At 42.9% G+C, this 23,744-nt stretch overlaps 1 protein-coding gene across 1 annotated transcript in view; it reads right to left on the bottom strand.

The window, feature by feature from the left end:
* LOC141133704 (uncharacterized) overlaps window positions 1–23,744 on the bottom strand; it is a 182,855-nt gene that overhangs the window by 33,204 nt on the left and 125,907 nt on the right. Inside the window, exon 10 of the mRNA XM_073623201.1 lies at window positions 4,864–4,970. Within this exon, the coding sequence (XP_073479302.1) occupies window positions 4,864–4,970 (107 nt within the window). The remainder of the gene's footprint in view (window positions 1–4,863; window positions 4,971–23,744) is intronic.

The following is a 23,744-nucleotide window of genomic DNA, read 5'->3' as shown; positions in this document are numbered from 1 at the left end:
AATGTTCTGCTGCAAACCGAACAGGAAGGGGTTTGGCTCATCCCTAACCACTTAAGCCCTGGACCATTTGGCTGGCCAAAGACCAGAGCACTTTTTGCGATTCGGCACTGCGTCGCTTTAACTGACAATTGCGCGGTCATGCGACATGGCTCCCAAACAAAATTGTCATCCTTTTTTCCCCACAAACAGAGATTTCTTTTGGTGGTATTTGATCACCTCTGTGGTTTTAATTTTTTTGCTCTATAAACAAAAAAAGAGCGGCAATTTTGAAAGAAAAGCAATATTTTTTACTTTTTGCTATAATAAATATCCCCAAAAAATATTTAAAAAACATTTTTTTTCCTCCGTTTAGGCCGATACGTATTCTTCTTCATATTTTTGGAAAAAAAAATTGCAATAAGCGTTTATTGATTGGTTTGCGCAAAAGTTATAGCGTCTACAACATAGGGGATAGTTTTATGTCTTTTTTTATGAATAATTTTTTTTACTAGTAATGGCGGCGATCAGCAATTTTTTATCATGACTGCGACATTATGTTGGACAGATCGGACACTTTTGGCGCTATTTTGGGATTCACATTTATACAGCAATCAGTGCTATTAAAAATGCACTGATTACTGTGTAAATGAGATTGGCAATGAAGGGGTTACCCAGGAGGGAGTGCTGTAGGGGTTAAGTGTGTCCTAGGGATGTGTTCTAACTGTGGGGGGAGGGGCTATGTGTGACACGACACTGATCACCGCTCCCGAATACAGGGATCTGTGATCAGTGTCAATGTCACTAGGCAGAACAGGGAAATGCTTGTTTACATTAGCATTTCTCCGTTCTTCCTCTCCGTGAGACATCGAGTCCACGGGACCTGCGATTACACTCACAGAGGTCGCGTCAATGACACAACGGCACATTTAAAGGGATGTACCTGTATGCCCATTTGCCTGTCCGTGCCATTGTGTTGACGTATATGTACATGCGGTGGTCGGCAAGTGGCTACTCTAGATGAGCAAAGCTGGTAGAGACATCCCCAAAAAAGACTTACAGCTGTAATTGCAGAGAAAGGCAGTTCTACAAAGTATTGACTCCGGGGGGCGCCATACAAATGCCCCCCACACTTTTCACATATTTATTTGTAAACATTTTTAAAAAACATTTATCATTTTCCTTCCACTTCAGGCAAAATCTCAATAAAATACATTTACGTCTTTGGTTGTAACATAACAAAATATGGAAAATTTCAAGAGTTAGAAATACTTTTTCAAGGCACTGTTTATGTTATACAGTCGTCAATCGATTAAACTGATCTACTACAGCAGTAGTAGTAGTACTACTACTACTGCACTCCACTTGTCTGACTTTTTGGAGATCCAACATCCCCTCCATGCTGGTGGGTTCTTTTCCCCCTATTGACACTTGCTATGTTAAGGGGGTCTGCAGTGGGGGCCCTCCATATGTGCCCCATTGCCTGGCTGTCCACCCACCCTCAGCTCCCGGGGGGAACCTCTGCTGTGCAGGTTCACAGCACTCAGATCCAGATATTATACATAGCCATCAATATATGGTCTCGGTTTTACAGATTTTATTTTTGATTTCAATGCTATATATACACTTAAACTAACTTTGGCTGTCTCCTGATGAAGTGGGCGTTGTCGTGCGAAATGCATAGAGATTACAGCTTCAGTAATTCAATGTAAAAACAGTAAACAATAATCTACTAATTATGTTGGTATTCGTGGGTTTTCGTATTCGGACTCGTTCGTATTTTCGTAAGAGTTATTTTTTCGTTGATTCAAAATTCGTATTTTTCATTATATTTCATATTCGGACCCGTTCGTATTTTTGTAAGAGCTATATTTTCGTTGATTTGAAATTATTATTTCTGTGAGACTAATTTTCGTTGATTCAAAATTCATATTTTCGTAGATTTAATTACATTTGTACTTTCCTGAGATGGACTGCCTCATTTATTCGTACTTTCGTAACATTGTTTTCGTAGATTCGTAATCGGAGCATAATTCGTAATTTTACGTAATGTGTATGCTATTATATGTTTAAGAAATAAAGAATTTCTCTCTCACAAGTAGGGATGAGCCAAACACCCACCGGTTCAGTTTGTAGCAGAACTTGCAAACAAGCAAAAAATTTGTTCGAACACGCGAACACCATTAAAGTCTATGGGACACAAACATGAATAATCAAAAGTGCTCATTTTAAAGGCTTATATGCAAGCTATTGTCATAAAAAGTGTTTGGGGACCCGGGTCCTGCCCCAGGGCACATGGATCAATGCAAAAAGATGTTTAAAAAATTGCCATTTTTTCGGGAGCACTGATTTTAATAATGCTTAATGTGAAACAATAAAAGTGTAATATTCCTTTAAATTTTGTACCTGGGGGGTGTCTATAGTATGCCTGTAAAGGGGCGCATGTTTCCCGTGTTTAGAACAGTCTGACAGCAAAATGACATTTCAAAGGAAAAAAAGTCATTTAAAACTACTCGCGGCTATTAATGAATTGTCGGTCTGACAATACACATAAAAGTTTATTGATAAAAACGGCATGGGATTTCCCCACAGGGGAACCCTGAACCAAAATAAAGAAAAAATGCGTGGGGGTGACCCTAAATTCCATACCAGGCCCTTCAGGTCTGGTATGGATATTAAGGGGAACCCCGTACCAAAATTTAAAAAAAAATGGCTTGGGGGTCCCCCTCAAAATCCATACCAGACTGGATTTTAAGGGGAACCCCGCACCGAAATTGAAAAAAAAAATGGTGTGGGGTCCCCCCAAAAATCCATACCAGACCCTTATCCGAGCATGCAACCTGGCAGGCCCCAGGAAAAAAGGGGGGGAGAGAGAGCCCCCCCCTCCTGAACCGTACCAGGCCACATGCCCTCAACATTGGGAGGGTGCTTTGAGGTAGCCTCCCAAAGCACTTTATCCCCATGTTGATAGGGAGAAGGGCCTCATCCCCACAACCCTTGCCCAGTGGTTGTGGGGGTATGTGGGCGGGAGGCTTATCGGAATCTGGAAGCCCTCTTTAACAAGGGGACCTCCAGATCCAGCCCCCCCCCCCGTGTGAATTGGTAATGGGGTACAAATGTACCCCTACCATTTCACAAAAAAGTGTCAAAAAGGTTAAAAAACACAAGAGACGTTTTTTGACAAGTCCTTTATTAATTTCTTCTTCTTTCCGCTTCTTCTTCCATCTTCTTTCTTCTGGTGTTCCTTTGGTGTTCTTCTTCTTCCTCCATCTTCTTCTTCATCTTCCTCTTCTCCATCTTCTTCTTCCTCCGCTCTTCCTCATGCTGTTTTTATCAATGAACTTTTATGTGTATTGTCGGACCGACAATTCATTAATAGCCGCGAGTAGTTTTAAATGACTTTTTTTCCTTTGAAATGATATTTTGCTGTCAGACTATTCTAAACACGGGAAACATGCGCCCCTTTACAGGCATACTATAGACACCCCCCAGGTACGAAATTTAAAGGAATGTTACACTTTTATTGTTTCACTTTAAACATTATTAAAATCACTGCTCCCAAAAAAACGTCTGTTTTCAAAACTTTTTTGCATTGATACATGTCCCCTGGGGCAGGACCCAGGTCCCCAAACACTTTTTAAGACAATACCATGCATATAAGCCTTTAAAATTAGCGCTTTTGATTTCTCCCATAGACTTTTAAAGAGTGTTCCGCGGCTTTCAAATTTGCCGCAAACACCCCAAATTGTTCGCTGTTCGGCAAACTGGCGAACAGCCAATGTTGGAGTCGAACTCATGTTCGACCCGAACATAAAGCCCATCCTTACTCACAAGTCACAACTTAACTCACAAATCCACCAAAACAGTGCCCCTGACCCAACCACACCCTATCTGGACTCTGGATGGAATGCACTGCAGTCTAACACAGAAAAACACACAAGGGAATAAGAAACAAGCTCATTGGGGGAAGGAACAACCTCTTCAGGGGAAAGGACAAGCTTATTGGCCAACATCCAAAAATATTTCAGAATCAGAACTAACAAATTTGTTCTTTCGAATTCTCGATCAGCAGAATTTTCATTATTTCATATTCTCATTGTTTTCTATTTCCGTTTTCCGAATATTCGTCATTTTGATTTTTCATTCATTTTGATTTTCGTTAATTTGAATGTTTGTTTGGTATTTTCGTTGTTTCTGTTTTCGTCTTTTTGGATTTTCATTCTTTCGTATTTTCGCTGTTTCTAATTTAATTATTTCGTATTTTCATTGTTTTCCATATTCGTTCTTTTTGATAATTCATTTTTCATTTGAATTTTTAGTAAAATGTTTGTTCATTCGTATGTTTACAAATTAACGACATTGTATGTACATTGTTCATTGTACATTGGTGAAAAATTGTATTTTATCTTGTTCTATATATATGTGGAAATGTCATCGTGTTTTTCTTTTTTTTTGTTAACTTTAATAAAATTTGTACTTTATTTATAACCCTGTTGTATTTGTTAATGAGCACCACTCCAACACGCGATGGGCAATGTTTTTTTTTTCTTTGTGTAGACTTTCGGGTCTGAGTGCTGCTCGGGTTTGAATATATGGTGGCTTCCTTTTTTCGATCTACTACAGGTGCTTTGATAGAGCAGGTGTAGCAAACCCAAGAGCTGATCATGTCAGTTGATGGGTTAACTGTCCCTTTTACAACAATGCCTGAAACTCAATTTATTTAATCATCCACAAAAAAAAAAAATACTTTGTTTGAAAGAACTGATGGTAACATTCAGAACAGGTACATTACATAAAATTTCCAACCCGATCACAGTTATGTGACTTGCAATTTCTATGTCTAAGGGAACGGGGGGTGGGGGGGGGGGCATAGGGTCTGTATCTTACTTTGTCATATCATGAGAAGTTCTGTCCAACCACTTCCATTCCTCAGGTTTCTCCTTTTTCAGACCAACCCATAGGCTCTGTTCTTCTGAAAACCCAAGTAGGTATTCCTTCAGAAAGACAAAAGATGGAAATTGATGTAAACATTTTTGGAAAAACTACCGTGCTACCAGTCTCTGAGTGTTTTTAGTACTCCAATACTTGATGGGAAAAAAAACCCAAATTATAAGAAAAATGGAAAATTTTGGAAATGGAATGGAAAGAAATACAAAAAAGGAAGCACAAGCAATCACTAGCAGACCAAACCCTTCGGGAGCTGTTGAAAGCTAGAGAAGATCTCCTTGAGGAAATAGGGAAATCAACCAGACTTAAATTTGCCCTAGCAGAATTTGGGAACAAATCTAGTAAAATCCTCGCCAGGACCCTCCAAACCAAAAAGATGAACTCAACCATCCATTCCATTTCGGACCCCCTAGGAAACAAGATAGAGTCCTCAAATGGTATAGCAAATCAGTTTAGACTATTTTTCTCACAACTATATGATTTAAATAATTGAAAAACGTCAGTGTGTGACGAAACGCGTCTGGGAGGGACGTGCTGACATCACCACTTTTGCCCTGTGAGGACGGGAGTGTGTTTAAGTGCCGGCCGGCTCTATTTTTCGCCTTTTATCTTCATCTTGTGTAAGTGTTACTCTATTTTAATAAACAAGATTTATACGGTATCACACTATTGGCTGTTTTTACCTTATATGCACTGCTGAGCTTGGGCTTGATTGGCCAGGACGCGTCCACGCCGTTTCTTTGGTGTGCCACACTTATAACCGCAGCTTTCACAATTTTTTTCTAAGCGCAGTTTTTTCTTTTTTCTTTTATATGATTTAAATACCCAGCCGCAGACTGACCCAACTAAAGACAGGAGACAACTGATAGAAGAATTCCTAACACAATTTAGCCCTCTCCCATATCCTCCGACGAGGCTACCAAATTAGACAAACCTCTCACGCGGGAAGAGATTACGGAGGCCCTTAAGCAAATGAAACCGGGCAAAAGCCCTGGCCCAGATTGTTTATCAGTCAGTTACTACAAAACCTTCCTAAAGACTCTCATACCCCAGTTCCTAAAAACTTTCAACTCCCTACACACGCAACCTGACAAATGTAGAGACCTCCTGGAGGCCCACATTGTGATGATTCCAAAACCGGGTAAAGATGTCAGCACAATCTCTAATTATAGGCCTATCTCACTTATAAATGTAGATGTAAAACTCTACGCGAAGATACTGGCGAATCGCATACTTCCCCTACTCCCTTCCCTGATTTCTTTAGACCAAGTGGGATTCATCCCCGGTCGTGAGGCTAGGGATAATACCCTGAAGGCAATTAACATCCATCACTGGCTATCATCTTCCAAAACGCTGGGTTTCTTCCTTTCACTTGATGCAGAGAAGGCGTTCGACAGAGTGGCCTGGGACTACATGTCAGAAGTGTTACCCAAAATAGGGTTTAAAGATCATATGCTACAATACATTCTAGCCCTATACTCGTCCCCAACTGCAAAAATCAGGGTTAACGGTCACCTGTCGGACGCCTTCTCTGTGTCGAACAGAACCAGACAGGGATGCCCGATATCCCCCATCATTTTTATACTCACGATGAAACCCATACTCCGCAAGATTAGATCCAACCAAAACATAAAAGGGGTTGACATTGCCAACACCCAATACAAAATAGCAGTGTACGCCGCCGACGTCCTCTTATTCCTTACAGACCCCATTACCACACTTCCCAACCTCTTAAGGGAATTCTCCTTCTTCAAAGAGCTTTCCAACTTTCAAATCAACTTTGGCAAATCCAAGGCCCTTAACGTATCTCTACCTGATTCTCTAGTCAACCTATGCAAAATTAACCTTCTTTTTGGTTGGGATGCACACTCTCTCACATACCTAGGGATTCAGTTACTGTCCAAGCTAATTGACCTCTATCCTAAAAACTTTATCCCCATTCTGAAAACAATACAGGCAGACCTCCAAAATTGGAACAGAAGCTCTTTTTCATGGTTTAGGGGGGCGGCAATAATAAAAATGAACTCCTCCCCAGAACCCATTTAATCGCCTAACAGCATTTCCAAGGTCCAAGCAATCCTTAAGACTTTTGTATGTACCACTTTGACCTCTGATCATAATTTATCTTTTATTTCATGTTCCCATTGATATTATCACTATTTATTATTGTTACTAATGCATTTTGTGTATGTATTATTGTCTGGTTCCTTATTCTACTATCTGTAACCTGCATTTTCTTTATTAAAAACATTGGGAAAAAAAGAAAAAAAAGAAATACCAAACTCAGTGCAAATATTCACCTAAGGTTGCTGCTAGCACTGATATCTGTTTCCACACCTCATAAAACCAAATTAATAAATAATGCAGCGCAACCACCTCATTAAATTTACCTAAATATTTTTAAATGATGGTGAGAGCCCTCAAAATAGTGCACCTTCTTATTATACTTAATTCCTCACATTTGTGGCTTTTTAAGCTTGTTAGCTATCACTTGGATGCACTAAGCAGGCTAGATACTGAGCCATGGGGAGCAGAAAAGAACAGTCAAAAGACATGCGCAATAAAGTAATGGAACTTTAAAAGATGGAAAAGGCCTTTACTGCCCCAATGCCACAAAAAAAGCCCAATGAGGCATGTCAAGATGTTGCTGGACATATTGTAACCAGGCTTTTTTGTGGAACTTGTACAGTAAAGGCTTATTTCTGGCAACTTGACCATGTAGCACTTTTTTGTTCAAGTATCATCGTATTGTGCTCCTTAAAAACAACCACACCATCTTTTTCCAGAGCATCCTGTATTTCTCCTGAGTTTACCTGTGGGTTTTTCTTTGTATCCGAAATAATTCCTGTGGCAGTTGTGGCTGAAATCTTTCTTGATCTACCTGACCTTGGCTTGGTATGAAGAGATCCCCAAATTTTCCACTTCTTATTAAGTGATTGAACAGTACTGACTGCCATAGTCAAGGCTTTGGATATCTTTTTTATAACCATTTCCATCTTTGTAAAGTTTCATTACCTTGTTACGCAGGTCTTTTGACTGTTCTTTTTTGCTCCCCATGGCTTAGTATCTAGCCTGCTTAGTGCATCCACGTGAGAGCTAACAAAATCATTGACTATTTATACACGGATACTAATTGCGATTTAAAAAGCCACAAATGTGGGAAATTAACCTTTAATAGCCATTTTAAATGGCAACCGGTGGTCGCGAAGACCGCCAGCCACGAGCGATCGTGGGTATGAGAGGCAGAACAGGGACATGTGCGTGAACACACACATCCCAGTTCTGTGAGGAGAGGAAAGGAGAGAGAGATTGTGAGTTCCTACTAGCTGGGAACCACGATCTGTCATCTCCGATAGTCAGTCCCCTCCCCCCACAGTTAAAACACACACTAGTGAACACAGTTAACCCCTTGATCCCCCCCTAGTGTTAACCCCTTCCCTCCCAGTGACATTTATACAGTAATCAGTGCATTTTTATAGCACTGATCGCTGGATAATTGTGAATCGACCCAAAAATGTGTCAAAAGTGTCCGATGTGTCCGCTAAAAAATGTTGCAGTCTCGAAAAAAATCGCAGATAATAGTAATAAAAATGCCATAAATCTATCCCCTATTTTGTAGTAACTATAACTTTTGCGCAAACCAATCAATATATGCTTTTTGTGATTTTTATTACCAAAAATATGTTGAAGAATACATATCGGCCTAACCTGAGGAAAAAATTAGCTTTTTTTAAAAAAAATTGTGGCTATTTATTACAGCAAAAAGTACAAAATATTGTGTTTTTTTCAAAATTGTCTCTTTTTTGTTTATAGCGCAAAAAATAAAAAATGCAGAGAAGATCAAATACCACCAAAAGAAAGCTCTATTTGTTGGAAAAAAAGGACATCAATTTTGTTTGGGTACAGCGTCGCACGACCGCGCAACTGTCAGTTAAAGCAATGCAGTGCCGTATCACAAAAAATAGCCCGGTCATTGAGCAGCCAATTCTTCCAGGGCTGAAGTTTAATAATTAATAAATCTTTATATATTTTTCTATATATTTGTTTACATGTTTGACCAAGACCCCGATCCCCATATCTCTAATTCCCTGTACACACGACAGAATTCTGCTCAAGCTGTCTTACATACACACGGTCACACCAAATTCCGACCGTCAAGAACGCGGTGACGTACAACACGTACAACAGGACAATACGTACAATGTCTCGTACTTGCTTCAGACCATGCATCATTTTTTGAACGTCGGAACAGCATACAGACAACTGGTTTTCCCGATGGCAATTTGTTCCATTGGAAAAATATAGAACATGTTCTCTATCTAAGTCTGTCTGAATTTTCAACGTAAAAAGTCCGATGGGGCACACACACGGTCAGAATATACGATGAAAAGCTCCCATCTGACTTTTTCTGTCGGAATGTCCGACCGTTTGTACTCGGCATAAGTTTCTGGATGATGGTACAATTTTTTACATACCTTTTACTACTATTACCATCATAGACGCTATATCTAGCTTTCTAAACTTATGTGATAAAGTTGTCCACCCTTATAGCCTGTGCCCTGAGGCTTTGTACAATAAGCCAGAGCTAGTAGAGGAATTCTTCTGTTTGGATAGGGAAGAGTCTGGGTTGGTGGAGGTTGTACCAGGAGATCTTAGTGTCTCTGTCCCCTCAGGACCTGTGTCTGTGAGGCTGTCTGTGGTGTCAGTGTCCCCCCAGTCTGTGGTTCCCAGTCAGTGTCATAAAGTGTGGTTGTGAAGTCTTTGATTTCACCTATTGTTTCTTCTAGAGTAATGAAGGCAGTGGAGGGTGCTAGACCAGCATGTATGGAAAGGTACCGGAACCAGGCTGGACCGTGACAGCTTTTTTTAAACAAAGTAGCTAGAGAGGCAGGTCTGGTTGATGTGCACATTTATTGCTGCCCAGACGACACGGGATTCACTTTTCAGCAAGGTAGTAGTCAGAGTAGGATAGATAGTTTTCCGAACACTGTATTCTGTCTGCGACTCTGAATAGCCCCGATACACCACCTAGGGGGAGAGGTACCTGGAAGCTGAATTCTGCACTCTTAGACAATGTGAAGGTGAGTCAATCCTTTGAGAATATTTTTCAGGCACAGGTATCAATCATGGACTTTTGCAGCAGTAAGTCAGAGTGGTGGGAGCTTACAAAACGAAGGATCGTTGGGTTTTTCAAGGCCATAGGAAGAAATAAACAGCTTTATAAGTATGTTACCTACCAGCATCTGCGGAGGAAGCTTGATAGATTTGTGTTGAATAATGGGGATCCGGGGATGATCTCTGATGTTAAACCCTTGCTCAGGGAGTGTCAATATGAGAATACAAAAAAAGGTCACTGCCCCCACCTATAACTGGTCTTCACAGCAAGGAGCACTGGAAGGGCAAACGCATGTCAAATAAAACCAAAGAATTTCCAAGCTCAACTTACCAACCAGCCTGCAACCAACCGAAGTATGCGTTAAAAACAGGGGTTTAGTTGCACACATTTGCAAATACATGCGTAAGCTGCAGGCCACGGCAAGGCACCCTGTATCCTGCAGACCCTACCTCTAACTTTGAAGAGTCTCCACGGTGGGAGCACATGTATTCTAATGGATAGGTGAAGGGCAGATGACTGGAGGGAGCCCAACCCTCCTTAAAGGTGCAGGAAAACACTGAACACCCAGCACTGAACCCCTGTTTTTAACGCATACTGTTAGACAGGTTAATTTGGTTGGCCGCAGGCTGGTTGGTAAGTTGAGTGTCAATATGACAGGCATGCCTCTTTGGTTCTGGAAAGGGATTATGGAAAATATCACTCGCCCGGCCCTTACCAGAATTGCAAACAAGGTAGAGCAGTTAAGTCAGTTGTAGGCCTGGTTGACAGTATGGGTTCCCTGACAAAGTCCAAGTCAGGTATCCTGGAAACAGGTCATATTATGCTGACCTCTTGGGCAGGAGGGACCTTGATCGGGCAGGCATATCGAGTTTTCTGGATTCTATTCCAGGACTGGGAAATGGCAGTTCTCTTGTGAGTTTGACAGAGGACATCACAGCAGATGAAGTGGTTGAGGCTACTGATAAGCTTGCCATTAAGAAGTCGCCTGGGCCAGATGGATTGACAGCCGAGTTTTATAAGCACTTTAAGGTTTCTCTGGCCCCATATTTGGTGGAGGTTTTTATCAGGTGTCAGAGAGAGATCACTCTCTCCCTCCATGTGACAATCTGCGGTGATTCTTCTGTCAAAGGGTAAAGATTCTTTGAAACAAAGAAGCAGCACTCTATGGGTAAAGCGTGACGACTTACAAACCTTTAGCCAAGTAAAAAGTTAATTTATTTGATGCATTACTGAGAAAATAAAAACAACTGTCAATGGTAAAAAATATTTTGCAGGGATTTGCAGAGGCAATCGTAAAAGCAAATAGTCATTGTAGATATAATGTGAAAAATTAAGCGCGTTACCATTATGACACCCAGGTGGAGAGGGGTTAACATTAACCGATTAGCTTCTACTGTCAGCCAGTGGTCAAACTGAACGGATCTCTGGGATGAACCCCATGAGCGGGGTATCAAACCCGCTATGCTGTGGGAGGTGTATTATAGTATCCACCGCTGGGGAATGGAGCCAGGAAAGCCGACCAAGCTGGCTGGGGCCGGGCGCACAGGGTGACGTGGACGTCGCACCGGAAGAGGAAGTGACCAGGATGTCTATATGTCAGGGTGGACCGCAAGCTCTGGAATACCGTAATGACCGTGGCTTACATGTTTTGCGCACATTCGCCTTATCAAAGCCCCTATTATTTTTTTCACATTATATCTACAATGATTATTTGCTTGTATGCTTGCCTCTGCAAATCCGTGCAAAATATTTTTTACCATTGACAGTTGTTTTTATTTTTTTAGTAGTGCATCAAATAAATTACCTTTTTACTTGGCTAAAGGTTTGCAAGTTTTCATGCTTTACCTATGGAGCGCTGCTTCTTTGTTTCAGTGTATTGTTATCCACCTTTTCCAGTGGTTGGTGGCTGCACTGGGTTTTAGCTCAATTTATATTTCCCAGGATCCGTACATCTACATAGGTGGCTGACAGTTTATAGCGCTCAAGGAACTTTTTTTGTGTAAAGATTCTTTGAGAATTGAGAATTGGCGGCCCATTAGCCTTCTCAATGTTGATAGAAAGATACTGGCAAAAATAATTTTCTGGTGTTTACTGTCTGTAGCGGGCAATCTACTTTTTCACCACCAGCACTGTTCAGATCAGGGTAGAAGCACTTTTTCAGCAGTGTTAGCTGTCCGAGAGGCCTTCGAGCAGTGCAGGGCTGCAGGCTGGTGAAAGTACCTGTTGGCATTGGATTGGGCTAAAGCTTTTGATCGAGTCAATCATGAGTACCTATGGCTGCTTCTTGGCAAGTATGGCCTGGAGGTGGCCTTTATCGATTGGCTGAAGACCTTGTACAGAGGGGCTGAAAGCTTCATGCTCGTGAATGGTTGGATCGGTTGGCCCTTTGAGGTTGGCTCTGGTGTGCGTCAGGGGTGTCCTTTGAGTGCTCTGCTATAGGCGTTCTCAATCGATCCCTTCATCAGGAGGTTAGAAGGCGGGCCGTTGTGTGAAATGCCTTTGGGCATTCCTGGTGAGCCTCCTCTAAGGGTCGTGGACTTAGTGATGATGTGTCTGTTTTCATCTCTGGGACAGAGGAGGTGGTGGAGGTGGCCTCAGTAATGGAGCAGTATGTTGAGGCATCTGGCTTAATAATCAATCAGGATAAAAGTGACCTTTTTTGGATGGGAGAGGAAGGCGATGGCTTTGGGCTTCCAGACACCTTTATAGAGCCCCGACAGGAAGTTAGGCATCAAATTTGGCCCTGGCGATTATAGCCTTGCAAATTGGGAAAGCAAGCTACAAGATGCCGATGCCAAGGTTTCCAGCTGAAAAGATTGGAAACTCTCTTACAGCGAAAGGATTGACCTGATTAAAACTTACCTGATCCCGGTATTTCTGTATGTCAGCTTTGTCTGTGTTTTGCTAGTGTCTCTGTATGTGAAGATCTACAGCTGTTTCTTCCATCTGTTATGGGGGAACAAACTGAACCTCATTAAGAGGTCTGTAACCTACTGTACCTTCCCAGGGGATTGGTGGCCTAGGTATGGTCAACCCGGTGGTATTTTTTTCTCTGATGTTTTTGAAACATCATTTTGGTAATATGCTGGCACAGGAACCAGCTGGGTGGGTTGATATTTTTCAGTCCTGGTTCAGGCCTTATCTGCAAAGCTGGGAGAATGGTGGGCCTATGAAAAGCCTGAGGGTCCTACATGGTAAGTGTGATGGACCTAGCCGAGAAAGAGACTTTTGGAGGGGACTGTGTGCTAGCCTCTTGCCGATCGATCGGGGGCCCTTGCGTTTGGGGGAGCCGTGCTCTTTGTGAGCTGTATGCCTGGGGACCCTTGAGGTGGTGTTGCTGTGGATTCGGGTCCTGGTCCCCCAGGACACACGGACTCTGGGGACCCTGGATTTGCCATGTTGGAATAGTGGCTGATTCATAATGCTGGGACAGATACTGTTAGGAGATGCTGATTAGGGATGAGCTTCGAGTTCGAGTCGAACTCATGTTCGACTCGAACATTGGCTGTTCGCAAATTCGCCGAACAGCGAACAATTTGGGGTGTTCGTGGCAAATTCGAATGCCGCAGAACACCCTTTAAAAGTCTATGGGAGAAATCAAAAGTGCTAATTTTAAAGGCTAATATGCAAGTTATTGTCATAAAAAGTGTTTGGGGACCCAGGTCCTGCCCCAGGGGACATGGATCAATGCAAAAAAAAAGTTTTAAAAACGGCCGTTTTTTCAGGAGCAGTGATTTTAATAATGCTTAAAGTCAAACAATAAAAGTGTAATATCCCTTTAAATTTCGTACCTTGGGGGTGTCTATAGTATGCCTGTAAAGGGGCACATGTTTCCTGTGTTTAGAACAGTCTGACAGCAAAATGACATTTTGAAGGAAAAAACTCATTTAAAACTACCCGCGGCTATTGCATTGCCGACAATACACATAGAAGTTCATTGATAAAAACGGCATGGGAATTCCCCAAAGGGGAACCCCGAACCACAATTAAAAAAAAAAAATGACGTGGGAGTCCCCCTAAATTCCATACCAGGCCCTTCAGGTCTGGTATGGATATTAAGGGGAACCCCGGCCAAAATAAAAAAAAAAAAATGACGTGGGGTTCCCCCTAAATTCCATACCAGACCCTTCAGGTCTGGTATGGATTTTAAGGGGAACCCCGCGCCAAAAAAAAAAAAAAAAAAAACGGCGTGGGGTCCCCCCAAAAATCCATACCAGACCCTTATCTGAGCACGCAACCTGGCAGGCCGCAGGAAAAGAGGGGGGGACGAGAGTGCGGCCCCCCCCTCCTGAACCGTACCAGGCCACATACCCTCAACATTGGGAGGGTGCTTTGGGGTAGCCCCCCAAAACACCTTGTCCCCATGTTGATGAGGACAAGGGCCTCATCCCCACAACCTTGGCCGGTGGTTGTGGGGGTCTGCGGGCAGGGGGCTTATCGGAATCTGGAAGCCCCCTTTAACAAGGGGACCCCCAGATCCCGGCCCCCCCCGTGTGAAATGGTAAGGGGGTACAAAAGTACCCCTACCATTTCACTAAAAAACTGTCAAAAATGTTAAAAATGACAAGAGACAGTTTTTGACAATTCCTTTATTTAAATACTTCTTCTTTCTTCTATCTTCCTTCATCTTCTGGTTCTTCTGGTTCTTCTGGCTCTTCTGGTTCTTCCTCCGGCGTTCTCGTCCAGCATCTCCTCCGCGGTGTCTTCTATCTTCTTCTCCTCGGGCCGCTCCGCACCCATGGCATGGGGGGAGGCTCCCGCTCTACTCTTCTTCTTCATCTTCTTCTCTTCTTCTTTTCTTCTCTTCTTCATTTTCTTCTCCGGGCCGCTCCTCACACATGCTAGCATGGCGGGAGGCTCCCGCTGTGTGACGGCGCTCCTCGTCTGACAGTTCTTAAATAACGGGGGGCGGGGCCACCCAGTGACCCCGCCCCCCTCTGACGCACGGTGACTTGACGGGACTTCCCTGTGACGTCACGGGGAATGCCACAGGGAAGTCCCGTCATGTCCCGTGCGTCAGAGGGGGGCGGGGTCACCGGGTGGCCCCGCCCCCCGTTATTTAAGAACTGTCAGACGAGGAGCGCCGTCACACAGCGGGAGCCTCCCTTCATGCCAGCATGGATGCGGAGCGGCCCGGAGAAGAAAATGAAGAAGAGAAGAAGAGAAAAAGAGAAGAAGATGAAGAAGAAGAGAAGAGCGGGAGCCTCCCCCCATGCCATGGGTGCGGAGCGGCCCGAGGAGAAGAAGATAGAAGACGCCGCGGAGGAGATGCTGGATGAGAACGCCGGAGGAAGAACCAGAAGAGCCAGAAGAACCAGAAGATGAAGGAAGATAGAAGAAAGAAGAAGTATTTAAATAAAGGAATTGTCAAAAACTGTCTCTTGTCATTTTTAACATTTTTGACAGTTTTTTAGTGAAATGGTAGGGGTACTTTTGTACCCCCTTACCATTTCACACAGGGGGGGGCCGGGATCTGGGGGTCCCCTTGTTAAAGGGGGCTTCCAGATTCCGATAAGCCCCCCGCCCGCAGACCCCCACAACCACCGGCCAGGGTTGTGGGGATGAGGCCCTTGTCCTCATCAACATGGGGACAAGGTGTTTTGGGGGGCTACCCCAAAGCACCCTCCCAATGTTGAGGGCATGTGGCCTGGTACGGTTCAGGAGGGGGGGGGCGCACTCTCGTCCCCCCCTCTTTTCCTGCGGCCTGCCAGGTTGCGTGCTCGGATAAGGGTCTGGTATGGATTTTTGGGGGGACCCCACGCCGTTTTTTTTTTTTTTGGCGCGGGGTTCCCCTTAAAATCCATACCAGACCTGAAGGGTCTGGTATGGAATTTAGGGGGAACCCCACGTCATTTTTTTTTTTTAATTTTGGCCGGGGTTCCCCTTAATATCCATACCAGACCTGAAGGGCCTGGTATGGAATTTAGGGGGACTCCCACGTCATTTTTTTTTTTTAATTTTGGTTCGGGGTTCCCCTTTGGGGAATTCCCATGCCGTTTTTATCAATGAACTTCTATGTGTATTGTCGGCAATGCAATAGCCGCGGGTAGTTTTAAATGAGTTTTTTCCTTCAAAATGTCATTTTGCTGTCAGACTGTTCTAAACACAGGAAACATGCGCCCCTTTACAGGCATACTATAGACACCCCCAAGGTACGAAATTTAAAGGGATATTACACTTTTATTGTTTGACTTTAAGCATTATTAAAATCACTGCTCCTGAAAAAACGGCCGTTTTTAAAACTTTTTTTGCATTGATCCATGTCCCCTGGGGCAGGACCCGGGTCCCCAAACACTTTTTATGACAATAACTTGCATATTAGCCTTTAAAATTAGCACTTTTGATTATTCATGTTCGTGTCCCATAGACTTTAACGGTGTTCGCGTGTTAGAATGAACTTTTTTCCTGTTCGCATGTTCTGGTGCGAACCGAACAGGGGGGTGTTCGGCTCATCCTTAATGCTGATGTAAATTCCAACACCTGCCTGTCTACTGTCTGCTAAAATGTGTATTGTAAATAAGTCTACTATGGGATCTAAGAGTCATTAGATCCCCATTGTTATTTGTGTAAATTAACTCTGCTATTGTGTGAAGAATAGTCTATGTTGATTGTGATAATGTTGATTGGATTTTCTGAACTACAAGACGGCCAGTCTGGCCTAACGGTCATGTCTGAGTCATCTAGGCTATCTAAAGGGATTAGTTAATTAGCTCATGTTAATTAGGTTAATTAGGTTACAGCTGTACTGTTAGAGTAATATGAGCAGGAGGTCTGCACCTCCACTTTGAGTGTATAAAAGCCTGTATTTTGCAAAAAAGGATTTCCTGTTTGAACTTACATACAGCCTGCCTGGTGTTTGTTCTGAGCTATCACAACTGGGTTAGAATGGCACAGAGCTGTAGTTCTAATCCTGGAGCATTGGATGACCGAACCATCAGACGTTGCAATCCGATTCAATAGCTGCAGAGGAGTGTCGGGAGAGTGGAACCGAGCGAGCAAAGGGGCTCATTACAGTAAGCTCCTGGTTTTTGTTGCCCCATGTCTGAAAAGGCTTTGGCAGTGGCGAGTGATGGCAGAGGAAATTAAGTCTTTTCCTAGGAAGGCCCTGGAGAGGAGGGTTGTTGAATCTGCCTTTAGCGAGCTACTGGCCTTGAGGGATTGCCCGGGCTCTGTTATGAGGAAGGGTCTGCGTTTGATTAATCTGGAGAGAATCCCTTTAAAGTTTTGGGATTAGGCCTAGCTCTCATTCTATGTGAAGGGCAACTTGAAGCATCGTTTGCGAAGAACTGTGCTTGTCCAAGAGTGGAGTGTGGAGGAGTGGAGGAGACGTTAGACTATTTCTTGCTTCAGTGCCCCTTCAATATAGAAGTCTATAAGCAGGTGGGTAGGGCTCTGGTTATCCCTTTCCTTTCCTGCTTGAGTTATGCGGAGTGGTCGTATGGATCTTTTGAGAAGCATCAGGATTTTGATTTTGAGACACTTTTTTTAGTTAGCTTAGTAGTCCATTTCTTCACATGGAATGCACAGTGTCAGGTCTCCACTTAGAAAAAACTCCTCCCTGTCAAGGTGGTGGTGCACAACATTCTGGGTGAGGTTGGAAAGATTCAGGGTCTTGAGAAGGACAGGTGGTGGCCAGTGGCCTGGACAAAGGAATGGACAGTGGCGTATCCAGGGTATGGCAGATATGGCAAGTGCCATGGGCGCCATATGAAGCGGGCGCTCCTGAGTGGCTGGGCAGCAAGGCATCTGAGAAGCACTGTCATAACCCCATCCTTCAGGTGTTTTTTAGCAAACTCCATGCTGGCTTTCATGTGTCTTGCACTGAGGAGAGGCTTCCGTCAGGCCACTCTGCCATAAAGCCCCGACTGGTGGAGGGCTGCAGTGATGGTTGACTTTCTACAACTTTCTCCCATCTCCCAACTGCATCTCTGGAGCTCAGCCACAGTGATCTTTGGGTTCTTCTTTACCTCTCTCACCAATGCTCTTCTCCCCCGATAGCTCAGTTTGGCCAGATGGCCAGCTCTAGGAAGGGTTCTGGTCGTCCCAAACGTCTTCCATTTAAGGATTATGGAGGCTACTGTGCTCTTAGGAACCTTAAGTGCAGCAGAAATTTTTTGTAACCTTGGCCAGATCTGTGCCTTGCCACAATTCTGTCTCTGAGCTCTTCAGGCAGTTCCTTTGACCTCATGATTCTCATTTGCTCTGACATGCACCGTGAGCTGTAAGGTCCTATATAGACAGGTGTGTGGCTTTCCTAATCAAGTCCAATCAGTATAATCAAACACAGCTGGACTCAAATGAAGGTGTAGAACCATCTCAAGGATTATCAGAAGAAATAGACAGCACCTGAGTTAAATATATGAGTGTCACAGCAAAGGGTCTGAATACTTAAAACCATGTGATATTTCAGTTTTTCTTTTTTAATAAATCTGCAAAAATGTCAACAATTCTGTGTTTTTCTGTCAATATGGGGTGCTGTGTGTACATTAATGAGGAAAAATGAACTTAAATGATTTTAGCAAATGGCTGCAATATAACAAAGAGTGAAACATTTAAGGGGGTCTGAATACTTTCCGTCCCCACTGTATACATATATAAACAAAAACAAACAGACTTACATCAGCAAATAACAAAAAAACAAACATCTTTTTATCAAAAAAACATAAATAGAACTATATACAAAGAAACATAATTGTATTACTAGCGAACTACAAAATTATGCAAATCAAAGCCCTAACCTCCACCTAAACACCCCCTCAGGCTAAGAAGCGATTACATATGTATCCCATGCATGCAGCCTTTTTCCAAAAATCAGATTTTTTAAAAATCCAGGGGATGTGAAAGGACAGAATGAAAAGCCGCGTACACAGAGACTGACAGACAGCAGCTACGGGGTCCTGACATTCCTCCACGCCCAGAGACGTATCTAGTGAAAATGGCGCCTATAGCAAGCACTGAAACTGCACCCCTGTCAAACATTTGAAACCCATCTTCCAGATAACCTTAACAAAAAAAAACCTAACCAAACGACAAGGCAAAAATATAAAATTGTAGTATATTAGTGATGGTGACACCCCCTATTGTAAGTGGAGTTATTTTATTTCTTGAGGGGGTGTTACCATCACTTATATAGTGCAATTTGTTGTCAAAAATCTTTTAAGGGGGTGTCAATGTCACTAATATGCTGCAATTTTATATCTTGATATTGTTATTTATTGGAAAGATATCAAGTTGTATATTTGGTTTACAGGACACCACATATACAGTATATGGTATTCAGAGGGAAGGCTCCACCGTCACTTAAAGTGGACGTAAACTTCCTTTACTGCCTTTTACATATAGGTAAGTCTATAATAAGGCTTACCTATAGGTACAGTAAATATCTCCTAAACATGTACAGTTTAGAAGATATTTACATTACATGGAGCCAGTGACATCACTGGTGCATGTGCTCTGAAGGAACGGCCACCGGTGCTGTTCCTTTAGAACCCTGTGTCTTAAACGGTGGCTCCCGTGCGCATGCTTGGGAGTGACTTTACCATGGCTCAGGCCAGTCACAGAGCCTGTGAACCCGGAAGCAAGATGAGTAAAAATGAGAGCGCCTTCTGCGCTGACTTCTGGGTGCGGAAGGGTTTGTTTTAAGGTAAGTTTAACATCATGTGTTAGTATGCTATCCATACTAGCAGATTATACCTTTACCTTGCATGGTAAAAAAAAAAAAAAGTCCAGCAGTATAGAACTGGTTTAAATTATGCAATTACATTTAAATTGAAACACTAAGGTGAAGAAGGAAGCACAGCATTGTATTGTATTGTAATGAAAAAAGAAAACACTGCGCTAGAAACCTAAAACATGAAGCTGCAGCTATAAGTGAACTGCACCAATAGTAAAGCAAATATATAAAAGCTGCGCATTCAAAAAATTGATCAATCAAATTATTATTGAATAGTCCTTGTGATTAAATGTCCAATAAAGTGAGCAAAAAATAGTGAAATAATAAATAGTGAAAAAAAACTTAAAATTAAAAATTAATAAAAAATTGTTTTCAATATTCGGTGGTTGATAGTAGAAGTTCAAGTAACACAATTCCTGTTAGATGGAATGCTTACAAGATAGCAAGCCAACTACACAGGTGGCTATAAACCCAGCCTGGGCCTTTGGGGAACCTTTCCGGATACGTCCTGGACAAATTCCACTCATAAGCCAAATCGGATCCACGAAGGTTGTACCCAAAAAAAGTTTAGGATAACATAGTGTAATACTGACACCAATATTGTATTTAAGAAAGCTATTAAATAAGTATATATGTGACACTCCACCAGTGATAAATCATATGAATCATAAACCATCCAGTGTGTATAAGCACAAACAGGATAGTAAAGTGAGTGACATCAACCATGCATAGTGGTGAAAAACCTCCTATTTGGAGAGCTGGTACAAAAAACCATCCAAAAAAGCCGCTTACCAGAGTTAAAACCAAAGAGGCATGTGAATAACCACCAGATGACAGATGGAAAAAGGAAGGAATCTAAGGCCGCTTACCAGAAATTATGTAAAATTGTACATATAATTGACCACCAGATGATGAATGGAAAGAAATACCAAGGTGCAGCGAACCGCATAAAAGTCTTGCTTACCAGATAATAGGCTCTAAAATGACAGTTTGATTTATTCATAGAACCATCTTCCTGGTATGGTGCTGCAGCGATCCATTAGACCATCCGTAACTCGGGCTCCACAGTACACATATGGTAAAGAATGATGGCAATAGTGTAATACGTAAAAACTATTTAATATATATAAAAGAATAACACTTACAGTGTAACAAAATAAAAGTGCAATGCCGGCCGGAATACAAACAACTCCGTCCTCAAAATGGCAACGTGGTGACGTCAGCACGTCCCTCCCAGACGTGTTTCGTCATAGGCTGACGTTCTCAATGGGGAAACGCGTCTGGGAGGGACGTGCTGACGTCACCACGTTGCCATTTTGAGGACGGGAGTTGTTTGTATGCCGGCCGGCATTGCGCTTTTATTTTGTTACACTGTAAGTGTTTATAGCCACCTGTGTAGTTGGCTTGCTATCTGGTAAGCATTCCATCTAACAGGAATTGTGTTACTTGAACTTCTACTATCAACCACCGAATATTGAAAACTATTTTTTAAATTTTAAATAGTTTTTACGTATTACACTATTGCCATCATTCTTTACCATATGTGTACTGTGGAGCCCGAGTTACGGATGGTCTAATGGATCGCTGCAGCACCATACCAGGAAGATGGTTCTATGAATAAATCAAACTGTCATTTTAGAGTCTGTTATCTGGTAAGCAAGACTTTTATGCGGTTCGCTGCACCTTGGTATTTCTTTCCATTCATCATCTGGTGGTCAATTATATGTACAATTTTACATAATTTCTGGTAAGCGGCCTTAGATTCCTTCCTTTATCCATCTGTCATCTGGTGGTTATTCACATGCCTCTTTGGTTTTAACTCTGGTAAGCGGCTTTTTTGGATGGTTTTTTGTACCAGCTCTCCAAATAGGAGGTTTTTCACCACTATGCATGGTTGATGTCACTCACTTTACTATCCTGTTTGTGCTTATACACACTGGATGGTTTATGATTCATATGATTTATCACTGGTGGAGTGTCACATATATACTTATTTAATAGCTTTCTTAAATACAAAATTGGTGTCAGTATTACACTATGTTATCCTAAACTTTTTTTGGGTACAACCTTCATGGATCTGATTTGGCTTATGAGTGGAATTTGTCCAGGATGTATCCGGAAAGGTTCCCCAAAGGCCCAGGCTGGGTTTATAGCCACCTGTGTAGTTGGCTTGCTATCTGGTAAGCATTCCATCTAACAGGAATTGTGTTACTTGAACTTCTACTATCAACCACCGAATATTGAAAACAATTTTTTATTAATTTTTAATTTTAAGTTTTTTTTCACTATTTATTATTTCACTATTTTTTGCTCACTTTATTGGACATTTAATCACAAGGACTATTCAATAATAATTTGATTGATCAATTTTTTGAATGCGCAGGTTTTATATATTGTATTGTAATATTTACAGTGTTTATACTGGTTATGGCAAGAGGGAAAAAAGGGAGGTGGGAGAAGATGGAAGGGGGAAGAGAGAGAGAACTGGGGGGGGAGAGAAGAGAGTAGAGAGAGAGAGAGAGAGAGAAGGGGGCAGGGGGGAAGGAGAGAGAAGAGGAATCCAGAATACATCCGAAAGTACAGAGAGAAGAAGAGAATAAAGAGAGGAGCATTGTAGTAAATGTCTCTTCCTGTGCACATTCTCCACATTACCTTCACCTGAACGCATTCTTCTGCTTCTCTTACTCATTTCTCCTCCTTCTCTGCCCCCTCCCCAGTCCCCTACAGCAGCTCGGCTCTTCCTCCAGGCTCCAGCCTGGCTTCAGTACTCTGTTCTTCTCAATCAAAGGGGGCGGCTTGAGAAAGGGGCGTGTTACAGCAGCGCCCATTGGCTCAGTAAGCAGCAGGAGGTGGAGCAGCTCCTGCTGCTAACTCTTTCCTGTCCTGTGGCAGCCGTTCCTATAGTATGAAGCTGCCGGTTTCTTTCTGCTGCTTCTATATAGTCAATGACAGGACAGGAGGGGGGAAGCTGCAGGGCCCTCCTATACACACACAGAGCCACTGGGAGAGAAGAGCTGCAGTGTCAGGACTGTGAAGATGGAGAGGAGGGAGAGCACAGCGCACCTCCCGGCTCCTTTCCCTTCTCCTGCATGGCAGCTTATTTTTCAAATAACCTAGTGGGACACCACTGCTTAAACTCCTCTCTCCCTTTGTGCACTGCAGTCAGTGCCTCACATGATTCTTGTGTATGTCGAAGAAGATGCAGGGAGGAGTTGGGCAGAGCTAAGCAGTGGACGCGGAGTAGGAAGTTAAATCTCTGCTCTGAATGCTGATCTCTGCCTCTCTCCTCCGTGACGTCACTGGTTGTTAGACACCAGGCGGGCCGTGCCTAGCTACCAGCTTGTTCAGTGAGCCAGGGGCCAGTGGTGAACGACCTAAAGCAGTCTCCGCTGGCCAGGATCCTACCCCAGGCTGACAGTGAGTAACAGTGGCGATATCAGGGCCATTTTAAGAAGAGATGTCTTGCTGCCCAGCCACTGCCTGTGACACTGTCACCTGCGCGCACACAACGAGGCTGACAACGGATGAAACGGCCTCTTTGGTGCAGACTGTTATACATCTATATACATCTACCTCATTGGCGCGGTATTGACCATCGGACAGAAGACTGGATGAGTGACCGGTGAAGAGCATCTTTGTGCCGTCTCTCTACAAAAATAACCAAGATTTAGCCCCAATACAGGATGCCGGTATAAGTTTGGGAGACCTTAAATATTTCCTACGCTGGGTGAGACCACCTGTGTGGTCATTCGATTCGGTAAGGAGCCCCATTACTCACTCGGGTGGTTTAACTCTTGGGTGCCTGGATTCTTTTCATCACAATTTTTGGGATTAGTTCCTTGATTAATTTATGGACTTTTTTTCATGCTTTTTGCACTGTGTGTGATGGGACCCTCTTTTTTTTCATGTGTTTCTACTGTGATTTTTATTACCTGAATAGCTTTTTTGTATTCAATATGCATATTCCTTGAATTTCACACTTGGAATGTTCTGGTGAACTATTACATTACTATTTGTAGCACGGTTTCGTGA

This window comes from Aquarana catesbeiana, linkage group LG03, assembly GCF_042186555.1.
Source record: "Aquarana catesbeiana isolate 2022-GZ linkage group LG03, ASM4218655v1, whole genome shotgun sequence".
Taxonomy (NCBI): domain Eukaryota; kingdom Metazoa; phylum Chordata; class Amphibia; order Anura; family Ranidae; genus Aquarana; species Aquarana catesbeiana.
The sequence above is the reverse complement of the archived record's forward strand: the minus strand, read 5'-3'. Positions and strand labels throughout refer to the sequence as shown.